The sequence below is a fragment of the Aphelocoma coerulescens genome, chromosome 6 (assembly GCF_041296385.1).
Source record: "Aphelocoma coerulescens isolate FSJ_1873_10779 chromosome 6, UR_Acoe_1.0, whole genome shotgun sequence".
Taxonomy (NCBI): Eukaryota; Metazoa; Chordata; class Aves; order Passeriformes; family Corvidae; genus Aphelocoma; species Aphelocoma coerulescens.
The window spans coordinates 18,135,667-18,153,903 of NC_091020.1; the positions used below are offsets into that span (position 1 = coordinate 18,135,667).

Sequence of the window (18,237 nt, forward strand, 5' to 3'; positions counted from 1 at the left end):
TGTATCTTTTTTTCATTGACATTTTAAAATGGAACATCTCTCTTTTGTCTGCCCTCATCTTCATTTGAGCCATGACACATTTTGTTCTCACCCTCCTCCCTTAGTAATTTAGTGTTTGAACAGTCCAGTGCTGCAATACAACCTTAAGAAGCCAAGGAAGTTTAATTCCATTTCTATCCTACAGACAAGAAGAAGCCCTATTATTTGTCCCATCCTGATCATATTCACCAGTTCCATACTGTTTTCTCCTGACTGAAAGGACACTGTAAGGGCTGAGTTGAAGATACAGAGACATTTTATGTTCTTGCTGCAGCTGAACCTCTAAAAGGACTCTTTAGATGTATTTGAGAGGTAAACTCCTTCTATTTATGGCTCTATCCCTACCTTCTGGCAACCTGTCTTGCTTCCCACAGATGACCTGTTCAGATATAACTAATGATGTTGAGTGACTCATTTCTGAAGGTGCACAACATTTTTTTTCACAGGGCACAAATATTCAGAAAATGTTTCCCACCCACTTCAGGCAGAGTGAGCACAGAAAAAAACCAGCAGTCAACTGACAACTATAGCAACTCTTCTTTCTTTGGATTCTCTACAGTAATTTCTTTACTGTCCTATGGTTGGACTGTGCAAAGAATTGTCTGCGCAGACAACAGAGCCTATGATGACCAGTACTGCAGCTCAGAGGCAACCACACTCTGTGCCAAGGGGCCACCAAGCCAAAATCTGCAGTTTTTAGAAGGCAATGATCCACCACAGTCATAAGCAAAGGACATCCTACCCACTGGACATGCTAAGCTATACACTTTGCAGACAGTACATCTCTCTAAAAGTAAGTATTTGAAATCTCTCTATTTTCTGTTAGGAGTGACTTTTAGGAACTGGGCAAGTTCTCATAACAGTTTTGGGACAGCTGCAGTCAAAACTTCTCACCCTATATGATTTAGGCTCATTGTAACTGAATTTAATGTTTCTCACTTATTCTAGTTCCAGACTGAGGTTATTGTTATAGACCTCTTCCACTTTGGTAGATATGGCAGGATTTGTCTGTGCAAAGAATATCAGTGACTTCCATCTCAAAATCCTGACATAAGGACAACTGAAATTGAAAGCTTGGAGGATGTGGGAGAACAAAATGAGGATAGAAGCACAAAACTGGTCTCATTACCTATACTTTAAGTCACCAGATTTATGAAAGGCATTTTTCTATAAAACAAAAATACAAGTTCTAGCAACCTGAGAGTACTAAAACCTAGTCATTCACAGCCTAAGAAAAGGTAAAAATGAAAACACATTTAACAGGGAACCACCTTCTACTTAAAATGTAATATTTTCACTAAATAAGTTTGATCCTTTAAAAAGAAAAGAAAGCTACAATTTTAACTAAATTGCATTCAGGAAGTGTGATTTGAAGTAAATTTAATGTGAAATCCTCGTATTTTCAAGAGAACTTAAAAGCCATGTGGATCTTAGAGCCACAAACTAAAGCAGGTAACAGTAATACAGAAGTCCACATTAAAAAAAAAGTTGATAACTGTAGAGTTTTGTGCTCTAAAATCTAACTGTAAATAAAAAAGTCAGATTGCTGCATGCATATATATATACACACATATGTATGTACACTGACACACAGCTGCTGTTATCAGAGCTGGATTCCAGTGATGCTGAATTTGCCGGGGTAAGTGTTAATTCAAATCCTTTTGTACCTATACAAAACTGACCAGACTTAATTAAGGAGCCACAACAACGTTAATAAATACGTGGTGGGTGCTGCAGGCTCGTGGGCACAGCCTGTTCCAGAGTGGATCTCTGTTTAATAAAGCATGTCCTTGGGGAAGCAGATCCTGTGCCTACCTTTCTCAAAGGCTTCAGTTTAGTCTCCATGATGAACTCATACTTGCACAGTTCACAGCATCGTGTATCCGAGCTCTTGATCCATTGCTGCAGGCAGGCCTGGTGCACAAAATGAAGACTTCCCGTACAGTGACAGGGGGTAATCAAAGGGCTCTCATCATCTCCTTCACAGTGACATATCCTGAATCAGAAGCAAAGCTGCTCATTAGGAGAAGGGAAGCAGAAAGGATGTGGAAGAGCCATGTAATATCTGTGATCACACATGGATGTTCACTGAGGATCCCAAGACAAATAAATCAAAGGAATGTGTTCCACAAAGGAGCTAAAACTAAACAACTCCATTGCTGCACAAGCACATACACAGGCACAAAATAATTAAGCACAGACACAGCTAACTAGACAGCTGCTTTCTCAGAGATGAGGCACACACACAGAGCCTGACAGAAATGCAGAACCTGAAAGAAAAAATGGAGCAAGGAATGACAATGTTTCACCCAGACCAATAGCACTTAACTGCAAATAGCATTTAAACAGATCAGACAGCATTTCCCAAGACAAACTATGCACAGAGAGGTACAGCTACTCAGGTACTACCGTCTGAAATAGAAGATAAAACAAAATTCCTAAACCAATGGTGGAACAGTCCACCCCAGGATCACAAGCAACTAATTTAGACAGCCTGGATTTTGCACAAGTGATTAATTCCAATGCAAGTTGCTAAGAGATAGATTCAGAATGCAAAACTACAGCACTGAATCTGAACCCCAAAACATACTTACCCTAAATGGTTTTGCTTCTCCAACTCTTACTTAGCAAGAGTTGCTAAGGGAGCATCAGCTCTGCAGAACTCCCTATTTTCCTCACAGCCTTTGTGCAAACAGCAAAGATATCTGATAATGTGTTACTACCAGCTGCTGACATTTGATTTCCAGATTCAATTTACACACAACCCTTGGGTAGCATAAAGCATTGTGAAGTCCTTCTAACTATGTGAAAGAGGTAATGAATTGAAAGGGGGATGGTGAGGAGGTCAGGGAATGAATACAAGTTACTAAGCATATGTGAAGTACATTCTGGCCTGCTGCCATCCATATTACTGAAATCTCTTACTGATGTGTAGCATCTTGCCTCTTGTGACCTTGCTGATAGCTGGCAAGTGGAAATGAAGGAGTGGGTGGATTACAACAGCATCTTGTTGATGATAAACCAGTACAGAACTAGATATGGTGGTAATGAGGGGGGAAATCAAATAATATTGGCAAGTAATAACAAAACCAGGAGGGAGGAGAAAGACTAGAATAATAAAATGCTAGGTAGAGGGATTGGACATTTGCTCCTGTACTTGATGACTCTTGCTCCTCAACCACATTTTGGAGGTTGGACAGGGCAGACCTGCAGACAAGTCACCATGAAGACAGTCCAGATCTTGTTGTTCCCACCACCCGTGCACATGATTAATCCTCTGTAGCTGGAATAAGGACACCCATCGTTTTTGGACTTCACATCATGGACATCACACAGGCCTACCTCTAGCAGCCAGTGCTCAGATCCCCTTTGACCAAAGCATCCAGGAAGCCCTTACTAATAGAAAAGTGTGGTGGGATACAAACTGAGAGGCAAAAAAAAATCTAAAGCTATACTGATCTGATCTCAGAAGCAATTTTCAAGCAGTCTGTTTTCTTCCTGACTCCCACCCTCTGACCAAACCATCAGTGTTGTCAGGACAACACATTGGTCATTAAAAGCTAAGACATGTTCAGCTTGACCTTTATGATGCGTAGCTGAGTCTCTCATAATATTCCCAGTCTGGGCACTGATAAGAGAAAAATACCATCTCAGAACCCCAAACCTGAAATAAATTTTAAGATAATTTATTTGACTCCAAAGGAAAATATTTTGCTTAGTAGCCTTGTTAAGTGCATCAGAGGGGTGCAGAACAGCAGAGAGAAGGCTGCATGCTTCAAATCACACATATTGTATTAGCAAAGTGACAAGGTGAAAGAAGAGACAGAAACAACGCAAGGGCAGGGGAAAGCACAACAGTCACCACTGCACATGGGAGGGTTCAAAGGTAGGTGGTTCTCTGGTAAACCAACCTGCAGGTATCCCCCGATGTGGACACAGGGGAGAGAGGGGGTAACTTTTCTGAGAGGGGGGAAGGGCAGTCAAGGTCACTGTCCTTCTCAACTGAACAGAGCGGTGCCCGCTGCTCTTTTGTTTTGAGTTTCACTGAGGTGCTGTCCTCAAAGACGTCATCGTCTCCCATATCATCAGAGCAGAAGTCCGTGCTTTCCACCAGCATGCTGGAGGATTTGTCAGCTTGGAAGTGACTGGAATAGCTCTCCAGTTCATGAAACTTATGCAGGCTGCTGATGCTGGAGGTGTGGGAGAAGGAAAAAAGGTAACGCAACAGTTTTTTGCTCCTTGAGGTGTCATGGTCCACCTTGTCCTCCAGCAGGGGGATATGCACAGCGCTGTGGTTCTCTGCTCCTCCCGATGCACTCGAGTAGTTGGAAAGGGAAGGTATATAGGAGTGCTTAGAATTGCTAAAAGAAAGAGGCCTGAGATTCAGTGGTTTCCTCTCTTTAAGATGAAATTTGTTAATCCTTAAACACTGCTCTTGGTTCGGGGTCAGTTTGCCTTCAGAGCGTGTTCGCTCCACATAATCAAAGCACTCAGTGGTGCTCTGCGCCTTCTGGTCCACGTCATTGAGGGACTTGGAGAATTTCAGAGTGCGGGTGGGCTTTACATTCTTAGCAGACCTCAGTGCCTGGCCCCGATCCTGCCCACGGGAGTTTCTCTTTGCTGCATGTAACGTGTCCTGACAGATTACTGTCACAGTGACCCCTTGTGTCAGAGGGCTCTGGCAGTGCGGATTTCTCAAGACAACAGCAGACTGCACTGGACTGTGATGACAACACTCAGAAAACACTGCACTGGAACTGCATGCAGAACAGTGGAATAAAAGCACAGAAAGTAAAAAAAACTATTAAAAAAGAGAACACGTATAATTAAAAGTGAAGAAATGAAAATTACAGCTAGTGTGGGAATGGCAAACATAGCGGGGCCAAACAGTCAGTAGAATTTAACAAAGCAGTGTTAGACAGCAGTCGAGTCAAACAAATGGGATGCTTTATGTGGGAACCCCATATCACTTACTTCCCCATAAACATGCTTTTTCAGTTTTGTTTTTCCTTAATTTGAACCTCGCCTGAGCCTCACTGTAGCTAGGCAAATGGCGCACTTTACCTGCAGATGTCCTGGTTGGATGGTGTAACAGAAGTCCGAGAGAAGCTGTGAGGGGCAGAGACAGAGGTTGGACTTCCAGCCTGCAGTGAAATTAAAACAAACAAACAAAACCCTCAAGTCAGGAGTCAGTATGCACAGCAATCACCTTCAGGGTGAAACACAGCATATGGAGTCAGATATCACTCTACAGCAGATACTCAAGGGCTAGTTGTAAGAAAGTGACTTTACTGTTAAATGCGAGAAAGGTCACATAGCTTCATCCCTGGAGAAGTAGTGATCAGAACAGAAATGTTTTACCCCAAGGTCAAATGCAGACATCTCTGGAGTGGAATCTGCCAGCAGTCAAACATTGCACAGAACAATACCTCAAGAAATGAGCAATGCTACAGTAATTAGAATAATTAGATGGAAGTGTGTGTATAAACTAGTTGGAATTTAGCTACCATGTAATAGCTAATCCTTCCTCTTGCAATGATGGCAAGAGATTAGAGGCTTGGGGTTTTCTTCACAAAACAGAACTGTCAGTAATTCAGTAACTCAAACACAACCTGAGGATTTATATTCCTTACTAGCACATGCACATGAGCACCAACCCAGACTATTTCCTGAAGTACTTTCTGTACTTTGGGAGGCCTTTCATCCTGCTCTTAGTTGAACAGGATATTCCACCTACCTGGAGAAGAGGTGTTGCAGCAGTCATATTCGTAAGTCGCAACAAGAGCACAATGAGAAGTAAAATAATTGAAGAATTAAGAATTAGCTGAACTAACTCAAAAACATAAAGCGAAGCTATTGCCATATTTAACACTTAAAAGACAAGCCTCTAAAATCAATGTGCTAAGAATGAACATTGTCTCAGAGCTGTGACTCCACTGGCTGTTATTAAAGACCTTTTCTGCTGCTGTATTCTGCACATCACTTCAACAAACTTCTCAACTCTACCTGGAGGTTTTGGCGAGGAGGAGACCTGCATCAATAACCTCATAATAGAGTGTCTTTAAACCTGGTCTCCCATGTTCCACAGCTGCTGGACAGGCTGCACTGCTCACCCACTGCTGTAAAACACTGCTTGCATTTCAAAATTCAAACAAAGGTTTACAGCTCTTTTGATCTACACAGCAAAGCCTGAAATGCAGGAAGGAACAATGCAATCAGCAGAACAACAGAAGTGTCAGCTACATACCGGGCTGCACAGAAACCAGCACAGACCTGGGTCAGGCAACTGCACACAGCCAGACCAGGGAGACCTCAAGTGCCAAAAGGTGTGCTGCCACAGAAGCACGCTGTGCCCAGCCCCGTGCTTCAGCTGACACCAGAGCTGCTCAGTCATCACTGCTTTGGTCATGCTGTGACACACACCGTACCTGTCTTTGGACTCTTCAATTCTATACTTAATTTATTAAAAGCCCCTATTGTATATTTAAACAAGGCTGCCACAGGCTTTTGTACTGTCATAGCAAAATCAAAGTTCCTTGTCACACATTATATGGCTATTTCTTTGTGAGAGAAGATACATACGCATGCTACTTTATAAATACAGATAAAACAATCACCTTCCTTGTCACAGAACTCATCTTTTAAGGTTTTATTTCTCTGGTCAACAGCACTATAGACAGCAATGTATTTGCCCTCATACTGGGACGCCCCAGGTGCAGAGAGACTGAAAAAACAGTTATCCTTTTACAGCTGGGTCTGCAGGAATCAAAGACAAGACTCAACCAAGACTCAGACACACACCTTTTAACCCTTAGTAAGACACTGTAACTCATTTCCCATCTTAACCAACTGGGTACATGTATAGAATAAAACCCAGTAGAAAAACTTTGGGCCAGAAAGCAAACTGAGCTATGTTATGACTGTGACAAAACAAATTAAAAGACTAAGATCAATTACTGGCTTTATCCTGGAAACTACAGTTCTCTACATTTTACTCCACTTGCGTGTGCTAATGGTATAGGATTCTGATCATGCAGTGATGTGAATTCAGGTATCTGTTGGAAGTCTGCTCTCTCTTTGATGCTTAACCTCTCCTAAAAGCAGGTACACCTGACTTCAAATCCTATCTTTTAAAAATGGTTTGTGCAGTAACTGCCTTTTTTTTAACGGAAAGTCTGACAATTTAATGAAAGACCTGACACTAATCTGCTGATAAACTGTTTCATTCTGCAAATGAAAATCAGTAAAACTCAAATAATGAATTAGTTTAAAAGACATATTGAGCAATCATGTAAAAACAAAATACTAAACCAGTAAAACAGCATGTTGCATTGTGCCATGGAAACAGAGCTCTTTATTGTTGGAAGTGAAGTCACAAATCAATTAATATATCTCTCAGGTTTTACATTACGAGCAAATCACAGAAGGTAACCTGCTAAGAATTAATCCAATCTCTCAGCTGCTTCAGTCTAGCAATGAACTTTTCAAAAAAAGGACAGCAGAATATATGATGTGAGAGTCTAACAGTGGATGACTAGAATCAGTGATCCAAAATTTCCCTTCCAAAACCATGTTACTGGTTTCTTGATCCAATTGTCTGATAAGAAGAGTGTTAAAGTCTTGCCACTTGGAAAATCAAAAGTCTGGGATGAAAGTGTGGAATTTCACTTGCATTTCAAGCTTAGTATTCTGTTTCTAGATGCCAGCACTGCTCAAGGTGACTTGCAGAAAACTCAACATCTGAGGCACATTTCCTTTCCCCCCTTTCTGTTTCAGAACAAAAGGTACTTTAACACTGGGTCACCCCAACAGTACTTTTTGCCATTTTCATACATAATGAAAATGCAATCAAAATATGAACAGAAATTAACACACTTGGATAGGCACCACAAAAAAGAACAAAAAAACACTGGAAGAAGTTATGCCCCAGCCTTGGTTCAAGCTAATGCAAGCTGTGGCTACCACCAAAAGCCATGGTTCGATGAGCCTCCACTCAGTCGGTCCTCCTTTCATCCCATGCTTTTTGTTCATGAAACTATTTACAGAGCTGCACTGCAACTCAGAGTAGGATAGTGAGGTGAGGTGAGGTAAAACTAATCATTGCTTTAATGCCAGTCACCTCCCTATGAACACTAGTCAGTGAGGGCAATGAGTCTCACAGTGAAGCACAACTGCCTGACAAGAGCACAGTAAAATGCAAACTGCTGCCAGAAGCCTAAGTACCAAGTTCTGCCAGATCTACATGCAGGGCTACATACAGCTGCTGCTGGCCAGTCCTCCCAGCTCACCTGGGTCTACTGACTCAGACACAGAAGCTTTCAGGCACAGAGGTGCCACAGAAAAGAAGAAATACAGGCAGCCTTGGAACAGAACAGGGCAAAGGAGAGGCGGTGATGGGTGAATGGAACAGGCAGATCCAGCTATCTTGGTGCTCTGATGCTGCTCCCACGTAGGGCTCAGCTCTGAAGAGGCTGGGAAAATGCACAGTCAGAGCCTTCTCCACTCTGTAGCTTCTGGCACACACCACCCTTACTGCCCCAGCAGCAGCCTCCCCAAGCAGCAGCACCTTTGGCCAAACTGGTTATTTATGACGGCAACAGCAGCAGTAGGTTTTAGAGCACTCCTCATAGGAGGTTTCTGCCATACTCATGTGCGACATGTAGCCTAAGCCTTGACAGCCTGAATTTGACCCTTCTAACCCCATAATCACTTGCTGAAACTCTGTGGACTGTCATGGCCTTCGCATGGCGGAATATCTGAGCCTTGGAGCCATGTGCTTGTGAGTTACTCTGTACAGCCGGACTGGTTGCCTAAAATAGCTCAGTACTAAAGGTCAGTAGTTAGTTAATTGTGTATATTGACATTCCCATCTAATGCAATTCACTGAGGTCACAGCATGGCCTTCTGCACTGGTGCTCAGACAACCACAGCAATTCTGAACGTAACGATTCCTGGAAGCCTACAGTTCTCTGAGGGGTTGCCAGCAGGAACATATACATTTTTTTATATGCATATATACACATATTATATATGTTCTTATTCTGCCTCCACATAAACAGTGTTATCTATTGGTGAGAGAACTCAGCCTTTTATGATTACATCCTTTTGATTACATGTTGCACACAAAAAAACAAAAAAACCCACCCTTCCTAAGAAAGTAAAGGCATCTTTGAAGTGAGCCAGAGTGAATGTGCCAACGGCTTGGGTATTATTTCAAGACAAGCTGCTTATCGGAGATGACACTTCTGAGTATAGTTGCTGTTGTCCCACTCTGGGCTGCACTTCAAGTACTAGCAATTATATCTCATTTTGAAAAACAGGGCCTGTCACATTCTAAAAACTTTATTATATTATTCAATGAAGGTAAAAAATTAGAAACAACTCCAGTACAATTCTTCAACTGATTGGAAGTCTAAAGGAAGCAAAAAAGGGTTTTTCCCCCATACCTGTGAACTTTGTCATTTCTAGGTGCAACATGAATAAGAACAATACTGTGACCCTACTACTTGTGCTAGAAAAACATCTAGAAGTCTCAGCTAAGGATCTGGAACTAACATACTAAGAACTATGCACATTTAACAATAGAGCACACCTCTCCTTTGGGCAGACAAAGAGTTCGAGAAAAGAAGCTCCATTTTAATTCTTTTATCAGAAGGAACTTCAGAACAAGGAGCTTCAGGAAAATACAAATTTAGCAACAGAGCAAGGAGCAAAACACTCCACAACCCAAATTTCAATTTGGCATTTTGATTATGGGCTTGCCTTTATTTTATACTCTCTTGAGTACTTTCAGTAAATACTGTATTCCATGTACATGTTGGCTGATGGCTCTTGCTAAAGTGCACTGCAGTTGTATGGTCTCTGAAGTTCATCTGTGGAGCAGATGTGGTTGTGTCACTGCACATGTGCCAAAGGAGGCCTCCAGCCAAGGCAGCAGTGCAATGAGACCAAACTGTACTAACCTGACACCTGAGATAGGCAGAACAGGCTGCCTGTGGGCAGACTGGGTGATGTGACGGGCAGATAGCCCTGCTTGCAGGCTGTTTTTGAAAGCTTTTATACCAACATGGCAGAATCAACCATCAGCAACTTCTGATCTTCTCCAGTAAGTTCTCCCTACCAGATTCATGACATACTGACTTGCAGTGCATATTAAAATCAAGTGTCTTTAGAGTGGGATAAGATAAATTATTAAAATGGAGAGTGGTTAAAAAACTGGATGGGAGATGTGGGAAAGAGTCATCTGAAAATTTCAGGATGATCAACACCATGTAATTTTGGCAACAATTTGACAGGAACCAGCAGTCAGCTGCTGGAAGAACTTTCTTCCATACTTTATGTAATGTATATGACTATAATTAAAATTATGTCTAGCAACTAGAAGCAAAGATGAAGTCAGCTTTCCCTTATTATTTCTAAAGAAATCTAAAGGAGGATTCTGTTGGGAACTTTCTCTGGATTCCAGGGCTGAAGATACTAGAGAAAGGAGGCTATCTATCCCTTCAAACCTCCCCAAGAATACAATCTGCCTATAGCACAGGAGTAATGTTGACTAAACCCAGTAACAACTGCACAGGTTCTGCAGGGAGAAGAAGAATAAAAAAAAAATATATGGCTATTTGTCTTTAAAAATCTTCCTCAAAATACCTTGACTGGACTGAGGGAACAAAAAAAGGAAAGGAAAGGGGAAAGGGGAAAGGGGAAAGGGGAAAGGGGAAAGGGGAAAGGGGAAAGGGGAAAGGGGAAAGGGGAAAGGGGAAAGGGGAAAGGGGAAAGGGGAAAGGGGAAAGGGGAAAGGGGAAAGGGGAAAGGGGAAAGGGGAAAGGGGAAAGGGGAAAGGGGAAAAAGGAAAAGGAAACCCCTACAGGTTCCTCTTTAATGGGGTGCCCTCATACGATATGAAGTAAGACTCCAGCCCCAGGAGAGGGAATTTATCACAGCAGAGGGAGACTATCACATTCCTCACAAACATGACTGCACTGTGCCCCAGCATGAGATTACTTCTCTTGTACTTGGGGAAAGAGTATACTTTCATCTTCACACTATACAATTTTTCCTGTCTTTTTTCCAATACTCAGTAGAAGGTTCTTTTTGAGCAGCTTGCATTTCCCTAGCCTCAGGCTCATGTACCTGAACAGAACACCTCCAAGAAACAGTTCTTTTCAGTAAGCCTTGGTCTTCTATAGACTATAGGATCACTAAGCTCTGCAACTGAAAAACCTGGACTGCTTTTCTGCAGACAAATGCTCACTGAATCCATTAAAGCTTCAGGCAACAGTGGACATGTGTATTCATATGCTTTTCTAAATCTGTTCCAAGCTGATGAACAGCCTAAATGGATTTTAAATTTCATAGCAAGCTTAGGCTACCACTTTGTGTCTGCACTAGCTGCTATTCATCCTAAGAATAATCTAATACTTTGCAGTGTGCTTCTGCTCAAAAGATAAAACTATACAGAAAAGACAATGAAAAGACAAAGCATTTACATTTTTTAAGGAGTTCACTTTTGATTCCTTTGCTGTGATCTCAGTATTAGCATTTTCAAAGTTTATCCCTCGGAGGGCCATGAAAATAAGACTACAAAGTGCTTCCCCTTTACATTAGAATCAGCCCTGCAAAGTAATCAGATGACAAGAACAGCACACAGATGACCTGAAGGTATTTCCAGACATCACATCATCAGTTTCAGGATATATCAGACACTTTAAAGGTAAACAATACCACTAATTTGAGAATAACTGTTTAGAGACCAGCTTTGTAAGTGACCTGATTTCATCTGCTTGTAAGCACAATTCCTTTATCTATAAACTGAGGGCATGAATTACCACTACGGTGAAAATCCCTCTTTTAGCTGCTCCCAGTGACTAGCTGTGTTTTAGGGTCAGTTTCTCCTATATTTAGAGGATGAAGCTTCTATAAAGCTTAATTATTTCTCTGTGGGGCTTGAATGATGAAGGCAATTCGCAGCAATACAGTGGCTGCTTGGAAAAAATGCTGGCTTAGGGTAAACAGCCAGGATGTGGATCTGGGCTGTATTCCTGTGTGCCAACTGGGGTCGTTTCAATCAGCATCAGTGCTGTTTCTGTGTCTGAACAGGGCAAGTTGGGGAAATCGGGCTGTGTTCAAGTCCCATGACTAAATCAATTAAATCTGCCCTCAATGATATTTTTTTTCATTTCAAAACAAACAGAAAAGATTTCAGAAATTCAAATGTTTCACATGTAGCAGATTTAAAAGGAGCGTTTGAAATATATACACCAAAAAAGTGAAGAAGGGCCTGGAGGAATGCCACATCCCCCAGCGTGCAACATACTGCACACAGCCTAATGGCACCATATGAAGATCCTCCTACATCTTATTCCCTGCTCCTTTTTCTGCTGTTTCTGGCCTCCAGCCCTAGCCAAGTAGTCAGGTGACTGCTTTTTTTTGGCTTGGTCACATGTACTAACATCTCTTTTGCCCCCCTTAGCATCTGCCTCTTGGAGAACTGTCTTTTTGCCCCTTTATCCCAAGGGACAGCTCCACCTGGCCCCAACACTGGGGGTCTATATTCAGAGAGGTTCTGCTACCTCTACCAGCTGATTTCATTTTCAGTAGCACCATCTGTCTGCCTCCCTCCTTTATCACTTCTAGCCCTTGGGCATTGCTTTCCTTGGTCACAATAAGTAACACAGCATCCTCTCTTGGCTGAAGGCTGAGTTCTGACTCAATGCATTTCCACTCAAATTGCACTGTGCAACTGAGAGCAGTGGAAAGATACACAGTAATAATCACAGAGGGTTCATAATGACGTCAGCACTAGTAAGGCTTTGAATCAAGTGGCAGTGCCAAAAATTTGTAGCAGATTTGCTCTGTTGCTGTGCTGTAAGCTAGATTTGGGTGGAAAAACAATGGCTGAAAGAGTCAGTTGCAGAAAGCATGACCATGATTTCTGTACACACACATACCCCCCCACACATCTGGAAATGCAGCATGTAATTGATTTAACCCAATTTTAGTTAAAAAGCTCCTCTTAAAATGGTGTAGGATCAACAAGTTCTGTGGATTTCAGAAATGACTATACAGGCAGCCAAGCATTTCCATACTTACTCCTTTACATGTATACAGTCTGCCTTATTGGCCAGGTTGCTATGGTATTCTGAACAATAAGAAAAAGGGCATTTTCCTATTAAAACTCACAACTAAAGAAAGATTTTCCACGTACTTAAGCTTCCATGCAGCATACCACAGTCTTTCCTGATTTGTCATTTGAAATTGCTTGCAACAGCCAAAGCACCTGTTGACCACAAAAAAATTGTTGCAGTTCAGCACTGAACTGCCTGGAGGCACAAGCCAGCATTCAGACATGTAGGCAAATCAGGTGCTGATTTCCCTGGTGGGACTTGTTCCGGTTTGGTCAAATTTAGAGATACATTCTCTGAGAGAAGGCACAACCACCCCTCCCCCCACTAGGTTCGGGAAAAAATAAATTTTCCTTGAAGGAAAGAGATAAAAACTATTTATTTAACAAACACATGGGAAAAGGATAATAATGCTAACGAATAAAATCTTTTGCTGTGAAGAAAAAAACCTCGGAAAGTGTTAGAATCCTCCCTTTGGTCTCCTCGGAGCTGGGACTTGGCCCAGGGCCAGACGCTCTGTGCTCAGTGGAAAGTCCTCCCAATGTGTTCTGATACTGAAGCAATCCACAGAAAAAGGGAAAAAATCTGAAATTCCAGGGAAGGAAAAAAGTCCAACTCTCAGTCTCTCTCCGGAAAAGAAAAAAAAAAAAACTGAAAAAAAATTGGCTGAAAGCTGGCTGGGAAAAAAAACGTCCCTATCTCTATGTGACCTTGAACAAGCTGCAAACTGCTTTGAAAAAGTTTTGCCCAGTTTTTTTCCTTCCCCCTCTCAGGCTCAGTTTAAAGGCATAGAAAGGCACAAGAATTAATTTCTGGGCATAGGGCAGCAATATGGGATACACATCATAAAGTCACCCCAAGGCAGGAGGACTTCCACCCTCTGCCCCTTGTTCGAACCTATCTCCAGAGTGGAGAAGGTGCACAGAATGGATCAGACAGAGGTGACACAGGAGCAGTAAGAACATCAACACCTCTGGGAAGCTCATTTTGCAACCAAAAAGTCTCCCCCAGTTAAACTGGCAAGGTTGACTTTTGATCCCCTTGAGAACTTTAGCTTTTGCAACACACAGCAGTCATGTTGAACGTTTCAGTGCTTCAAGATGAATGTAAATATTGACGTCTCACTTGCCAGCACTTCCAGGGAGAACTTTGCCAGGTCCTTCCCACTGCAGTGCCACACTACCAGCTCTTGATGAATTAAGAATGAAGTGTGCAGATTCGTGTGGGGACCAAAGTGCTGCTGCCAAAAGGCTTGTGCTGATTTGAGACACTCTGGGAAAAGTACAATGACACTTAATGGCAAAACTACTATCTCTGCTGAACAAAACCTGAAAATCCAATTAAGGATCCCTATGAAGATAAGAACCAGGGTAAAAAGGAACAAGCATAGTCCCATTTTAGAAAAACCCACATGAGAATTTATACTCACACAGTTTATATTTCAAAACCCTTTATATGAATGCATGTTTTCTGATGCCAAATGCAAAACAATCTCGTACCAATCCATGATAACAACACCTTCAGCTTGGTCAATACCTTGTGCACTGGGCAGCTGCCCTGCTCATTGTTTAGGACACCCAGTTATCCTGTCTTTCGGCTCCAAAGTGAAAGTTGTCTGTGCCCATATAAACCATATATTAAGTGCAGACACTGTCTCCTGTGCTGGAGATAGTCATGAACAGTTCCCTAGATCCAGAAGTACCCACAATAGAAAAAAGGGACTTGAACTTGTCACAGCCATAATGACTCAGTCTTTCATTAAAAGTAACTAGAGCAGCCACTTAAAACTCTGGCAACAAGTTGAAGCTTATGCACCCCATGAAAAGCACTGGGCAACCAGCACAGCCTTGCTTGCATGAAGGCTTTAAGCAATTGTGCTTTTGTAAGCAAAAAGTTGTCAGGCTTACAGGTTATAAAATATCTTATTTGTAATGCAGAAGTAGGGTATGTATTGCAATAATTATCTTGGATAGAAGATACCTTTTTCCTAATGGCATAACAAAGCAATTATGCTTCTGATGTGCCCATTGCCTATGCAGAAGAGTGACTAGAATGGGTGGAGCATCTTCTCTTACATGACCAGGGTCTATAAAATCAAACATTTAAAAATACTTACATAGTCATGTCCTGGTAACAAGTTCATGGCACTAAAAGTAATTCAGTGTTGAAGTAACAACAGAATAACACATAACCACATATCCTATACATATTATGGGTTGCACGGCTATACATATCTTAAAAAACAACACTGGAGCCAGCTTTTGGAGCCAGTTTCCCTCCCAGATAAGATCTCAGGCATCTGTCATCTATCTTGCTCCTATCAAGCTAAGGAGGCTGACAGTGTGAAAGAGAAAACCTACTGTAGCTTCCATTTCATTTGACCTGTAAAGAGACTCTGCAAAACACCAGAGTTCTAATGTTTCAGGAGTGACTATCAATGACAGACAGGCATAAAAAGCATTTTATACTGGTCACATCATCACATGTATCACCCCAATTTTGAAATGAATGAAATCCCAGTATCCCCAAGTTTATTAAAGAGAGTTCTATCAAGCAACATACCTTTGAGATGTTACTAGAGCGGCTCACGGAATGCCCCAAAGCCTTCTCATTCTGAAAGAGCAAGAACAGGATCACTGCAGCAACAAGTCACAGTTATGAAAATATTTAAAAGCTGGCATTAGAAACCAAATTCCATGGAGAAAGTCTTACAGCTGGGGCTATTAAGGATGCTGCTTCTATTAACATCAGCCTGATTTACAATAATCACTGAATTGCTTTGTTTGTTTAACAAACCTTGCAGAAAATCACATAGGCAACAAATATAAACTGAGAAATGCTAAAGCAATTATTTCTTTTCTCTGAGGGTCGTGTAAAGCCCTTTACTCAGACAGCATCTATTTTGGAAAGGATACTTCTCAGTATCATGAAGACCTGCTTCATCTACATTTAAAGGCAAACATCCAACCACTAAAGCTGAAAGCTGTTGCTTAATGAAAAATGAAAAGATCGCAGTGATGACTAGAAACAATCATGAATAACCACACACATGTCTCTTCAGGATACAGGGCAGAATTACTGAGGAACTTCTTTTTACTACAGAACTCGGAATTAAACTGGGAATATCATACAAGATGGAAATGTGGAAGCTGCAATTCTCAAAACTGAAATTAGCAATGACTGGATCTGTTACTCACTTTTCAGAGTGCAGACCCTGACTCATAAGGATGACAATCTTATCTCCTTTGAAAATAAACCGTAGGTTTCAGCAAGATATTTCACCCTTTAAGGATACCTGGATTCTGAACGTAAATTTACCGTAAGTGTAACTGGACACAGTTGCTTCACTTGGAAGTGCCTAGAAACTCCTTTGCAAAAACTTTTCTGAATAAAATCCAAAGAAATTTTTTTTTCCTAAACAAATACTACAAACAGAGCAAGTAATAACATTCAGTTACAGATCTACATTCCTCTAAGTTTGTAAAGACGGGATGCAATTGGTTTGAGATTTAAACCCTCTGACAAAAGGGCAAAGTTAGTATTTTTTCCAAAGGCTCTAAGCTACGTAAGGGCTTCTGGAAGCGCATCTTTTTTCTTGGATTTTAGGAAACAAACTCTTTCACATTTATTCCTGAAGAGAATTTAACCTAACAGAGACACTTTGACTGACAGCACTGTCTTCTAGTCTTCTTGGCAGTGACTGATCAGACAGAACTTGAGATCAGAAGTCCTACATATATAACAAACAGGAACACAACAATTTCCCTGTCAAAAAGGCAACTGTTGTTACTCCTAGATCAGCACACTGGTCTCAGACCTCCTGCCTATGGTTTGCTACAATTCAAGTGACCCTTCAGTGACTAAAGCCCACATTAAGTCAGTCTGGCTGGCTGAGCATTCAGATGCTACACCCATACTTTGACACCCCTGTGCTCCCAGGTACTTCTTCCTATAGTGCATGCCCCACAGCAACTTCAAAGCCTTTTGATGAGAAAAGAGAAGCCAAGGCATAGAACTTTAGCATGTGCTTACAAAAGCAGGGTGTCTTCCTTACACCATCAGCTGTCTCTAAACACAGTCCTGGGCACTACATCAGATGACCGGTAAGAATTGCATTTCCTCCATTAAAAATATGAGGAAGCAAATACAGTGCTCTGAAATTTCCTGTATGTAGGAATCTGAGTATTCAGGAGACAGTAAAATAGTATTTCAGGAGAAAAGGGGAAAAGTGGTTAGGCAACACCACATGTCAGTTTTGACCGATGGCCAAAATAAAAATCAGCAAATATCAGAATGCCAGATTTGTATATTGCAAGGCTGAGTTTGATTTTTGAGATGACTGTGAGCTTTTGTTACATAGATAACAGTATTCTTGGAACAGAAACAAACACACAAAGACCCTCAAAAACATGGACATAATGCTTATGCAAAGACTAATGTTGGACAGGACTACTGCCAGAACCCGTACGGCTAAGAATTGGCTCCAATCATAAGGGAAAGCCTCACTGATTTCATCAAAGGCAGTGTAACCATAGCAACAGGGCAAAAAAAAAGTTCATTGAAGCTACAGGAGACAGGAGGAAGAAAAAAGGGGGCAGGAACATGTTCTCAAGCTATGACGAAAAGAGACCAACCAAGCTGGCAAGCACAAAGACTTGTCACTGCATATGTGTGAGGTGTGGGGGAAGCAGGCTGTGCTTGGCCTTCTAGGGATGCGTGGGAAGCAAACAGGACACAGCTACATGGGACAAGGGAAAATGATAGTGAAGAGTGGGCGAGAAGTCTCCCTGAAGCAACACAGGTGCCAGTCTCAAATCCAGTCCGAGGTGTCAAAGACAAGGATGAAATGAAACAGAGCAGAGCTTTCTTCATGTTAACTCAATGCCCCTCAAAAACTCCTGTCTAGCTGACAAAGATGCCTTCAAGGGAGCATGACTGAACTTACACAGGCACCTGTGTTGAAAAGGATGTGCTAAAATTCAATAAGCATGACAGGCTGGAAGACAAGACCTGTATTTGCACAACACAGTAGATGATGCAGAGTAAACAGACTTTTAGCTGCTGCCACAGAAGCTTG

The 18,237-nt window shown here is 41.7% G+C and overlaps 1 protein-coding gene across 7 annotated transcripts in view; it reads right to left on the reverse strand.

Annotated features, from left to right (window-relative positions):
• Positions 1 to 18,237, reverse strand: part of MARCHF8 (membrane associated ring-CH-type finger 8) — an 86,719-nt gene that overhangs the window by 5,395 nt on the left and 63,087 nt on the right. For 5 of the 7 annotated variants that reach the window (XM_069019530.1, XM_069019532.1, XM_069019533.1 and 2 more), the window contains 4 exons: positions 15,723 to 15,773; positions 5,104 to 5,183; positions 3,951 to 4,796; positions 1,855 to 2,035 (listed from right to left, as the gene is read on the reverse strand). In XM_069019530.1, the coding sequence (XP_068875631.1) occupies positions 1,855 to 2,035; positions 3,951 to 4,796; positions 5,104 to 5,183; positions 15,723 to 15,773 (1,158 nt within the window). The remainder of the gene's footprint in view (positions 1 to 1,854; positions 2,036 to 3,950; positions 4,797 to 5,103; positions 5,184 to 15,722; positions 15,774 to 18,237) is intronic. The other 2 variants (XM_069019534.1, XM_069019538.1) reach the window with 2 other exon arrangements.